The sequence below is a fragment of the Phoca vitulina genome, unplaced genomic scaffold, assembly GCF_004348235.1.
Source record: "Phoca vitulina isolate PV1807 unplaced genomic scaffold, GSC_HSeal_1.0 scaffold43, whole genome shotgun sequence".
Lineage (NCBI taxonomy): Eukaryota > Metazoa > Chordata > Mammalia > Carnivora > Phocidae > Phoca > Phoca vitulina.
Window position 1 is genome coordinate 7,604,085 of NW_022589746.1, and position 12,709 is coordinate 7,616,793.

At 35.5% G+C, this 12,709-nt stretch overlaps 1 protein-coding gene across 3 annotated transcripts in view; it reads left to right on the forward strand.

The window, feature by feature from the left end:
- The window catches only part of RYR2 (ryanodine receptor 2), a 739,460-nt gene that overhangs the window by 307,814 nt on the left and 418,937 nt on the right, over positions 1-12,709 (forward strand). For all 3 annotated transcript variants that reach the window (XM_032430318.1, XM_032430320.1, XM_032430321.1), the window contains 2 exons: positions 5,191-5,205; positions 11,963-12,037. In XM_032430318.1, the coding sequence (XP_032286209.1) occupies positions 5,191-5,205; positions 11,963-12,037 (90 nt within the window). The remainder of the gene's footprint in view (positions 1-5,190; positions 5,206-11,962; positions 12,038-12,709) is intronic.

Below are 12,709 nucleotides of genomic sequence, written 5' to 3' on the forward strand. Positions count from 1 at the left end.
CCTCCCTTCCTCTCTCTACTTGTTTCCCAGTGTCTCTTTGAGCATCTTTGAGTGTTTTGCGTTTGATCACGAGCCTACTGAGTAATCAAATTCTGCTCTTCATGCACCAAGGGAGAATAACGTTGGTGAGTCCTGGATTAACAGGTGATTGATCGCCTCTTCTTTTCCTCTACTCCACCCCAGCCTTCTGGCACCCCTAACCCATAGCTTTGGTCTCTAACATGGGGCCTGGGATTGCAGGTCACAGGTGGAGTTTGGGGAGAAGGGGTGGAAAAGATTGTGATATTTTTATATGTGAAGCATTGTCTATAGACCAAATGAGGTCTCATATATTTACTTGCTCTTTTCAAGAATACATTGATGCTGGGCGCCTGGGTGGCTCAGTTGGTTAAGCGACTGCCTTCGGCTCAGGTCATGATCCTGGAGTCCCGGGATCGAGTCCCGCATCGGGCTCCCTGCTCAGCGGGGAGTCTGCTTCTCCCTCTGACCCTCCTCCCTCTCATGCTCTCTGTCTCTCATTCTCTCTCAAATAAATAAATAAAATCTTAAAAAAAAAAAAAAAGAATACATTGATGCTGTTGTAATTGTTAAAATACAGAATTCTTTCAAATGTTCCTAACTCAGTAACAGTTTTTTTTTTTTTTTTAATAATGTGTTTTCATGTGCAAGTGCTATTATGTGAGGGTCTGTGAAATGCTTTCATGTTATCAAGGTTCGTTCATGTTTGAAATGATTTGGAAAAAAAAATAGAATCTTCTATATCTTGATATACAAGGTGGTCTGAGTATAGGTAAGGCTTTATGTATAATCAGGTCATTATGACCCATATATTCTGTGTAGAGATGAATTTTTTGTTTTTGATTTAAGAAATCTTTTTCATAAGACAAGCTATGCAAAGACGAAAGCTCTAGATCGTTCTTCTACTTCATATTTTGGATGTTCATGCAGCTCAGTGATTTACAAATGTGTGTCTGAGAGAGAAAATGGGAGGATTTATAGTAGCTTATCAGCTTATTATTATTTCTCTTATCCTTCTCAAGAAGAACTAGATAATTCCACACATGTATATATATATGTCAAATCCATTACACTCAAAAGAAAATGCAGTCCATTCAAACCCTGCCTAGACAGAGTTGTCGATAGGTTAAAAATGACAACATTACTACCGACCTGCCCCCCCCAAATATAATGAATTCTTTAAAAGATACCAGCACGCACATATCACTAGGTGCCAGGGATTGTCATTAATAGGAGCGATGCGAGGGCATAGCCATGGACCCTATCATTACAGGTACCATTGCTCTTTCATGGGCTGGAAGCTGAGCTCCTTTTAGATGCTTCCTGGGCCTACAGTCAACATGTCTGTCCATCAGTTCAGTCTTGGATATTTTTAGTGGGGAATCCCTAGAAAGTTAAGCATTTGCATACGATGTTGTCATCATAAGGGAAGTAGTTGAGGGTTTTGTTTTTACAAATGTATAACCATATATCCTAGTAGATAGTCTATCTTGATACACACTTGGAACTTGGGAGTTTTTACTCTTAAACTTCTTTCATTCCCTGAAATATGTTGGGAACATTATTACCTTAAAACAGCCACCAACATGGATGGGCCTAGAGGGTATTATGATAAGTGAAGTAAGTCAGACAGAGAAAGATACATACTGTATCATTTCACTTATATGTGGAATCCGAAAAACAAAACAGATGAACGAACAACAACAATAACAAAAACCAGAAATAGACTCATAAATGCAGAGAACAAACTAGTGGCCAGAAGGGAGGTTGGGGGGAGTGGTGGGTGAAATAGGTGAAAGGGATTAAGAGATACAGACTTTCAGTTATAAAATAACTGAAATAGCATAACATAGGGGATATAGTCAGCAATATAATAGTAACGTATGGTGATTATACTTACTGTGGGGAGCATCGAGTAATGTATAGATTGTCGGATGAATATATTGTACACCTGAAAATAATATAACATTGCATGTCAGTTAGACTTCAGTAAAAAAGAAACATCCACCAATAATCCCAAGTCTTTGGTGGTGAAATAACTTTTTTTTTCTCGACATAATGAAGTTTACCAGATGGCTCCTCACTCACAAATTAGAGGTTACCAGTTGGAAGATTATGGAGAAATTTTAGCATTTTGAGACATGGAGAGAAAAAGTGACCCGTGAGGTGAAATTCGATGGATAGCTTGTGTGCAGGGTAGGACATTCCGTCCCCCTAATGGAAACTTCGTTTTAAAAGGACTCCTGAGTCAAAATTTTGCCTTAGTCTCTTAGATTGTTGTATTGGCTAACTCTTCTTAGTGACAAGCCCCCAAATTTTTATTTTGTGCTAATTCTATATCTATATAACTTTTAAAAAGGCATTTCAGAAAGGTTCTTTTAAAACTTCTGAAACAGGTCTATAGACAGAAGTATTAATTTTTTTTAATCAACTGTCATTTCACAAAACTGAAATAACAGTTTAAAAAACTCAAGGTTGAACTGAAAGGTCTAATTATGGTAGAGGAGCTTTCTACGTCACCTGAATCACCGTTTCTTTATACCAGCAACAGTTTGAATGTAATTATGCATTCTCTTGATGTCCAGTGTTTGATTACAATTTTCAGAGTGGAGTATTGCTATCTGATTTGTTTTTCTACTCATGATCATTGGCATATGCTAAGAAAATCCCTAAGGTCTTTCCGATGTGCTAGATCAAATGACATACTTTTCTAGACCAAAGGCTATTCTGCTTCAGTTTGCCATCCGTTAGACCCCCGGGGCCATCTTTGTTGGAGTTAAAGCGTAAGAAGCACTATTCCTCTTGCTGGTTCCTGTTCATTTTGCGTAATGCCTGGTATGCTTCCAACTCTTGCTCACGTTCGAAGCTTCATCCGACTGCCAGTTCTGAAGTAATTACACTGAACTGGGGACACTGAGCTATAGCTGCTTGTAATTTCACCCTGAAGAACTAAAATCTCCCCCTTTGGGTTTCATCCTCCTCCAGTCTCTTCTTAGACAGAAAGCAGTGTCAATCCATGTTGGTGCCTGGACTCTTAATTGTGTTTATAGTCCTGCACTTCTGTATCTCATCTAATAGAATTTTAGCTTTTATCTAATTATCTTTCCATGAGGGAAATAAATAAGTGTAAACTTGTAAGCATAAGGTGATATTCTTAACCTACATCAAGACTATTCTCTTCAATATTTATCTTTATGCCTGGGTTTCTTTTTTTTTTTAATCATTGTCAGCAATGTTTAAAGGATTTTTGGTACTTTTTTCTGTTGCTTTTTATCATACCCGTACGGTGTTTATATTGAGATTAAAATAACATATTTATCCTTTTTGTTTTAATGTGTCTTGCTTTCTTTTTTGCCCTTGAATGATCTGTTTTGAATTTCTCACCTACCCCTTTGTTATCGCTAGAACTTAAGCCAAATGGACCAACAGATGATTTGTACAAATAGCTAGTGTTAGTAACACCACAAATCACGTTTTTGATTATCTTTTGATAATGTGAGTCTATTACATCTGCTCTTCTTTCTCATTCTACAGATGGATATTTTGGCCTTTGCTAATTTTCAGTTTTTGTTCTCTTTTACCCTATATCCGGATTATTCTCTCCTGTGACTTGCCCTTCTTGAAGTGAGACACAACTTAGAACTTGTGACTAGCAGACCTGGGACTGCCCTGACCGTTCTTGTTTCTATTTACTACAGTCCTGAAGTAGTTTAACCTTAGATAACTGACAAAATTGGCTGAGAACTTTCTTAAGGAAAAATCTCCAAAACCTAGATCAATTAAAAAAATAAAAATCTCATGAATAAGGTATCTGTCATAAACCATGATCTGTAACAAAATTTTGGGTTTTTGTTTTTCTTTGAATTAAGGCTGAAAAATGATTTTTTCCTAATTCCTCATGTAGTGATAGTTAGTATATATCACCAGAGATCACATTTAGGATGATTGGTCAGTTTCATCATGGAAAATAAGTTTTCTGATATCATTTACCATTGATATCACAACAGTGTAAGCAAACAGCCTATATTTTTAAAGCTAAGAATGAAATGGGTCTTTACACTTTTTCCTTAAACATTATAGAAGTACAGGGGCGCCTGGCTGGCTCAGTCAGAAGAGAATGCAACTCTTGATCTCAGGGTTGAGAGTTTGAGCCCCAGGTTGGGTGTAGAGATTACTTAAATAAAACTTTAACCAAATTATAATATTAAAAATAAAAAAAAAACCCAGTCACAATAGAGTTGCCATTTAGTTATATATAAATTACTATGCGTGTATGTTTCAGGAACATTACTGTGGTATTTACAAATACCTATTTTAGAAAACTTCTCCTTGCTGTTTTCTCTAAAATGAATGTAAATATGTGTACCTTTTCTCTGTGGGGCTTACATGCCGTGACAACTAAATTTAACCCTAAGTTTGGAAATATCATTTTTCCTTCTTAGCTCTTTCTCATCTGTGTACTCCTTTTAAGAAGAGGGAGTCAAACTCTATGGGTCTAAAGGAAAATGAAGAAATGCCATGTGCATATTATGTTTTGTAGAAGCAAAAAAGAGCTGTTATAATATATGTAAATCATGAAAAGAGGCTGTGTCATTTTAAGGGAAAAAGAAAAGTTTTTGTGATTTTTCTTTGAAATTCACATCTCACAATATGTAGTGTGTAGGACTTGCTTACTGTTATTTTGCATGAAATATGAGCAGCTTATCACAGCATTTGAGTTTACAATCCACGTTACCTGTTTCTAATGCACTGTTTTTACTAAACTTAGTTGGGTTGCTGTTTATATCACGGCATTTTTATGCAAAAAATGAAATAAAAAAATTTAAAGCATTTTCAGAGTGTAATTTTTGAGATTTTACCTTTGGTTATTTTTTCTGCTTAGCTATGTTGTAAATTGAATCAGGCATTAAAGTAGAAGAGCATGTTTTCACAGAAATAGGAAAAACTAATGTAAAGACATTTTTAAAGAGAGTTTTGCTTGCTACACCTTTTCTCTAGCATGTAGTTGATACTAAATTTTCTTGTGACACCACAGTGAATGTAGTTTTTTATGCTTCTTTTATTCACATAACTCCATTTTGAACAGTGGAATCTTTATAAATAAGAGCTATTTTAAAATCTTTGAAATAATGTATATTTAATATTTTCTCTCTTTTCCTTATGCCCCTACAGAAATTCATGATGAAGGTAAGACACTGGATCATCTGTTAATGTATATAATACTTTGTGCGTTTTAAGTTTGGTTACATGTATTTATTTTTGAATTCATGGCACTTTTGTTCACATTTTCAAGTTTTTAAAATTTAAATCAGGAGCACCTGGGTGGCTCAAATGGTTAAGCATCTGCCTTCGACTCAGGTCATGATCCCAGGGGTCTGGGATCGAGCCCCCCATCAGGCTCCCTGCTCAGTGTAGAGCCTGCTTCTCCCTCTCCCTCTCCCTCTCCCTCTCCCTCTGCCATTCCCTCTGCTTGTACTCTCTGGCTCTGTCTATCTCTCTGTCAAATAAATAAAAAAAAAATCTTAAAAAATAAAAATTTAAATCAAACTTTGGAACTTGTAAATTTAAATAAATCACGCATTTAATTTGACAGCTTAATGAAAGACGTTTGATATCTTGGGTCATATTGTAACATATTGTTTTATTTAGCCAATGTTAGGAATTTCTCCTGTTAAAACATAAATTTTTTTTCAACAGCTTTCCTTCAGAGTTTTCACTCTGGGGCAGGGAGCACCTGGGTGGGTTAGTCGCTTAGGGATCTGACTCTTGACCTCAGCTCAGGTCTTGATCTCAGGGTTGTGAGTTCGAGCCCCACCTTGGGCCCTGCATTGGGCATGGAGTCTACTTAAAAATTAAAAAAAAAAAAAAAAAGAATTTTCACTTCGAATTATACTGACTGTTTTGTTTTTAAGCTGTCTTGCATGAATACAGTAGGAGATTTGTACTCTGGGAAATTAGAAGAGGCACCAAGAAGCTATTATCAAATTACCTACTCCGGGAGAAGTGAAAATAATTTAACTCCTTTTCATTTCTTAACCAAATTAGAAAAATGGAAAGGTTTTAAAAGGAGATAAGCTCAAAGAGGAGAGTAGAGTACATGGTCATGTTATTGAAGAAAATATGCAAGTGAAGAAGGGGAAGAGCAGAATGTCATTCTTTTGAGACATAAACTAGAAATTTTTTTGGTTTCATTTTTATGTACCTATCCTATCTCTCATATATCATTCATGAAATTTAATTTTTTTTATTCTAAAAGCCAAGAAACAACATATAGAGAAACTTACTGTATTCACTTAGCAAAGGCTTAAGATAATTAAAAAATTCAAAGGAATATCATTTAAAAAGATATAAACTATGAGACCTGTTAAATCAAAATTCTGGATGTAGATTAAAAAGGTGGACTCAAATAAATAAAATCTTTTAAAAAATAAACAAAAGGTGGCATGTAAAAAAGGAAGCAAAGTGTTCGTGTCCGTGCATGGAGTTACTTAGCTAAGTCTATCATTCATATTTTCCAATACTCTGAACCAGGAGCATTATGAGGTCCTGACAACTGGACCTCTTCATGAACATTAGGAATTTGACAGTTTGGATGGGATGACAGAGCAGAGCCTTCTTTGAAGCCAGCTGTCAGCAAGGACACGACATTTTCCAAAATTTCAAATAACTACAGCTATTAGTTTTCAGTAGAAGATACTAATTATAACATTGGGGAGAGAGATCATTAACCACTTAAACATCGTGAAGCAAGCATTTTAGTTGTGAAAATGGTATAAATAGCAGTAAAACCTGCCTATGCAAATATTAATACCTAGCTAATGAAATTGGGTTTGAAAAATTTAGTTTTTCTTGCCACTTCTGCATTTACTGTACTCCTTTTATCATCTTGCCATTTTATCACATCAATCCCTTATCCAGTGCCATATCTACTTTCCCTTAGAAGAGGGTGAATGGAATAGTTACCTGAAACTTCTGTTCCAAGCTCTTTCATGAGAGCAGGTTCATATAAAAATCAATGCAAACAGCAAGATGATGTGCAGAATCAATTTAAACCAGGTAGCATACCTAAAATAATTTAATTACGCTCTAATTCGTTTTAACTGCAAAGCCAGAAGCCCAGTGGTTTATTTTCTTAGCTGTATTGGATGATCTTGGAAAGGTTAGAGTCTGAGCAGAGGGTATATGCATGAAATTATAGTAATTTAAGCCACTTAAAAGGGAAAAGATGCTGAATTTTCTTCAGCTGTCACCTTTCAATCATGATTTGCTTTGGGTTTCATACCTGGACAGGCATAATTTAACCTCCTAGAACCAGACAGATGCTTCCTTGTGGCGGGAACCCATTTCTGCTCTTGGCACAACGGTTAATCAGTACTGTCATAGACCTTAGATCTGCCCCACTTCAGAGGCTTTTGGTTAAGACCCCATCAGAAGTAAGCCATCCAGTGCCATTTCAACTGGCTTTGTCAGACATGTTTATTTTGCACTGAAGCCAGATTTCTCATTAAGTATTACAGTCATCCTGTGAATCTGTTATATGGTTTACTATTAAAGATGGCAGGACTGTGAATATCTCCGGCTGCTGGCAGACCCATAGGTCGACCAGAATACCAGGCTCCATAACTCTGTGCGGCTCTGGTTGATCTTGAGCCATTCCCGTATGTGTTTTTCTCAGATGATTTGAAAGCTTAAGCATGGAGATATTTTTCTATTTTTCTCCCTGGAATAACTCATTTCTCAAGTTTTACTATTAGTATTTGAAGGTAAACTGAAAAGCTTTTCTGCTTAAATATCTGAACACAATGCAAGACGTTCTCTAATGCAAATTTCTTATCCTTGTTGTCTGTTGTTTTAAATTTTGGCAGCTTAGCTAAGTATTACCCGCAGTAATAAATTCTTGTTAAGATTTCATTGTTTTGCTTCTAAAATGGCATGTTATGTCATAGCAGTCAAGGGCTATGGAGAATTTCTGTAGTCTGACTTATTAAAAAAAATGTTTGCATAATAAGGGCCTGGAATTATGAGAAATGTCCTCCATTTGTTAACATAACATTTCTGTATAGAAAAGACTAGAAAAACAGAAAACTTAAAATATTTAGATATTATGTGATTAGTAAATTAGTTTTAAAAGCAGCCATACAAGTGACATGTTAATAAGCCAGTATATAACACACATATTTAAAGAACAGAGCTAAAAAAAAAAAAAACCCAAACAACAGAAACACAGTGCCAATAATTTTTATGTGCATATAAACGCCTTTAGTTTATCTTAGTCATTGCTATTACGGTTTTATGTTTTATACTTTTCTGCTCTTACATTTTAAGTTCTAATAGTAATAATTCAGATGTAGTTACAGTGATCCAATTTGTCCCCCTTCCCACAGAGAATAACAGATGAATACATTATATGCCCATCGACTGCATATTGTTCTAAATAAATGTAAATGTAGACGCATTTACATCAGAGCTTTCAGTTATACTATGGGTATCCTAACTGGACATCTTTGGCAAGATCCTGGCAAGCTAGAGGCATAGGAATGCCTATTAATACTAAATTGATATTAAGATAATTTGTGTAAAACGAGGCTGGTTTAGAATACACACAGCAGTGTTGCTTAGATTGTGTTTGAATGTATTCTGGACTCTTTTATCCACTTACAGCTCATGAGCTCTTGTTCTTTTTACACTGCTGTGTATCATTAACCCTGTCAGTTCATTTCAGGGGTAAGGGGACCAAACCCACACACACCAAAAACACGTTTTTAACTGATAATTTCAAAAAGTAAAATTTTACCTTCTAATAACTGATGCTTAGTTCTCCAGCATCCGAAATACGGAGAGAGTTTGGGGATGACAGTTGTTAATGTTTTTGTTGTTGTTGTTTTCCCTAAGAGGGCAGCAGCTCCTTCACGTAGACCCCACATCTATAGGAGACCCCAGTAGTCTAGCAGAGGCTGACTTCCAGATCCTGGTTCTGCCTGGGGCCAGCTCACTAACCAATAGCACAGGCTCTAGCAACCCCATGGGCAGAGCTGGGGTACTGTGGATTGACAGCTACATTTTCAGGGACAGGTGGGGCCTAAGTCACACTTGGAAATGTACTTCAAGGGCATATCAATTTCAGGTAATACTTGTACGAAAAGGATCTGATAATCCATCATGTAGTTGGAGGCATTAAGAAACATTCCATTATTTGTATGTTAATGCTTTAACTTCATTTTCTTTGCTGTTAGTGTGCAAATATTTGAAGGAAACTACATGGGATCCAGTATATAATTGTTGAGTGAATAAATAATTTTGGTTTTCAGAGAAAACGTTGATCCTCAATGCGGAAGAAGATATAATGTGAGCTTGTTACGCATGATACCCTGGGCGTCAGGTTATCCTACCTCTCAGACAGTAGCCTTCGAATAAATACTTTTTGAATGAATAGGACAGAGTGTTTCTTTCCTAGAATACTTACTGGAGCATTAGCAGGATTAGTTAAAGTATAGATGGCATTAGTGTGAGTTGAAAGTGTATTCACCTTATGTAAAATGTAATTTTCTACTTCTTTTTTTGAATTGGTACAGTTGAAAGCTCTGCTCACTTTACCCATGTGTTAACAGTTAAAATGTTAACTTCAAAAAATGCCAAGATTATCTTTTCCTGTGTGTGATCTTGAAAGGCAGGCCAGCCTTGAGCTTCCTGCTCCATGAGCTTGATTGACTCCTATCTAGTTGGTCCTAGCGGGATTCTCATAGCATAATACGGTCATATAGCTGAGTACTTATAGATTTAGGTTTGGGGGGCTAAAGGGAAAATGGATCTTTGTTCCAGGGTCCTGAATTACAACTGCTTGTGATACATCACCCAGCAGTGATGATCTTTTTCTCATTGAAATTGCTCTGGGGGAGTCCAACAGTCCACACGAGGCACAATGTTGTAGAATCTTGAAGGTATAACCCTAGAAGTGGCTACCAGAAGTTCCCTACAGCAAAGGAAGTCCCTAAATATTTGCTCACATCAATTAAAGCAAGGAGCAGGCCAAATTACCAAAAAAATTAACATGACTGACCAAATCAAAAAAACACAGAGAAGAACCAAGGTACATCTTTGGATGCATCTCACATACATAATTTTTTTTTTTTTTTTGATAAATGTTTGTTGAATGAAGAGGTTATCCAATCTGCTCAAGAGTGGAAATTACACCTTTTTTTTTTTTTTTTTCTGATTCAGAGCCAGTTAGAGTAGTATCTTTTAAAATGACAAGTTAGAGGAAAAGTATTGTAGACCCTGTGAAAGAAATTGCATTCACTTTGTGTTAAAAAGCTCTCTTAAGGGGTGCCTGGGTGGCTCAGTCATTAAGTGTCTGCCTTCAGCTCAGGTCACAATCCCAGGGTCCTGGGATCGAGCCCCGCATTGATCTCCCTGCTCCGCGGGAAGCCTGCTTCTCCCTCTCTCACTCCCCCTGCTTGTACTCTCTCTCTGGCTCTCTCTCTCTCTCTGTCAAATAAATAAAATCTTAAAAAAAGAAAATGCTGTCTTAGGTAACAAAGTTAATTTATTGTGGGTTATCTGCATACTTTTACGGGTGTTCTATTAAAACTAAATCTGTGGAATAAGTTTGTATTTAAGTAGTGAGGAAATCTATAGTGTAAATATCTGTGATTGTCTAATTGTGTAAAATCTATAGTTGAAAGAAAATTCAGACACTATGACACTACAATATCTGTGTTAGCTTAACCAATTTGAACATTTATATATGTATGTGTGTGCATGTTTGTGTGTGTGTGTGTGTATACACACATACATATATACTATATGTATGTGAACTCTATAGGCAAAGCTTTAGAATAAAAGGAGGACTTAACGCTTTTGGGTTAAATCTAAAGCCTTGTCCTTCATTTCTAAAAAATCTTGTTTTGATTGGTATGACTGTCGAGTGTTATTCAAGTTCAGTATTTTATGGCTTTGGAGCCCACATCTAGTTTGAAAAGGTAAGCTCCTATCAAAGTGATCCAAATCAGACAAGGTGAATAAAATTGTTCTTAGCCACACTAAATCAAACATATTAAAAAAAATGAAAGTACTTTTTAAAGAGGGCCTCGTTCTGAGGAGGAATATGATTTTGCAAAGTAGATTTTTCCCTTTTACTCTCAGTATATGAGAAAAGTGATTCTCCTTTTTTAAAAGCAGTTTTTCTTATTGGAAGACCTTTCCATACCTGTTTTAAGAACGGTTTTGAGGTCTTTTAAACATAACATGTAAATAAAGTTATTTTTAGAAATTGTATGGAACAATAGTGAGGGGGATATCTTTTGAGTGGAAAGAGGTATAGTAGTATTAGATATTAATGTGCTTTCTTCACTTCTTAAAGTATACACAAATTAGTATCCTCACTCTTTATCCTAAGCTCTCCTGGTGATTTGTAAGCCTGCTAAAATTTGAGAAGCCTTCCTCTATTTCATATAAAAAATGTAAACTCTCTTTTTTAAAAAAAGTTGGAGGCCATGAAAAAATTTTAAACCTGGAGATGATTTGATCAATTTTGTGTTTTAGAAAGAGTCATTCATTGAACAGATATTTATCCTTATTGTGTGCCAGGCATTTTGCTAGGAACCTGGGGGAGGATGGTGAATAAAGTACCATAGTCCCTACCCAATGCAGATCACAATATAATGGGGAATACAATAAATAACCATGAAAAAATAATTACAAATTATGGCTAGTTACCAAAATCAAGTTCATTCTTTGAGGACTAGATCAACTGCCAACCCCACAGTAGAGATTTCCTTGATAGCCTTATTCCAATTTAAATATTCTTTCGACAGAACTTTGCTTAGTTTTACTTTGTTCTTTCCTATTCAACTTTTTCTTGATAACAAGAGAGTATCTTACTGACTGTTAAGCTTACTCTTTTTTTTTTTTTTTTTCTTGTCGACCCTTTCGTTTCTCTCCACAGACTGCTCAAGGTGGTGGTCATCGGACACTCCTCTATGGACATGCCATACTGCTACGTCATTCCTACAGCGGCATGGTGAGTATGCATTTTGGTATCATCTCTTAGACATATACCATCAGGAAGTGTTGGTAATAGCTTTTCTAGTGATGGTATTATGAGTTCTGTAATTGTATGTGTTCTTTAATATCTTTGTACTCTGTTTAATTTTCTCATTTATAAAATAAGAGTTAGCTTAGATGACCTGTAAAGTCCTTCAGTTCTATCATTTGTGACTCCTATTTTTTAGTCTCTTTTAATAGACTAGTTTTAGGAGGAAATAGGTGTGAGAGTCAAGAAATATTTCTCATTTCTGATTATTTTTAAACAGTTCATTTATTAGAAAAATGACTTATTAGATTAAGTAAATTAAACAGATAAGATAAAAAAAGCTATATCCACATGGGTTATCCTTATAGGTATAAATAACCATATACATTTCCATCTATCTAGATATATGTGCACTTCTATATATTTTTGTTATATAAATGAGACATTTCATATATTTTATAAAATATATAAAAATGTCATTCCATTCTTTTAAAAGCTTTATTAAGTTATAAAAGCAATTCATATTCATTTTATGAAATTTTGAAATTACAGAAGACACAATTCTTCATGATCATGTTAATGAGAGAAAGTGTGGGGACTTCTAAAAAATTGTAATCTTCTCTGTTCTTAATTTTTTTACATAATTGAGATCTTACTACA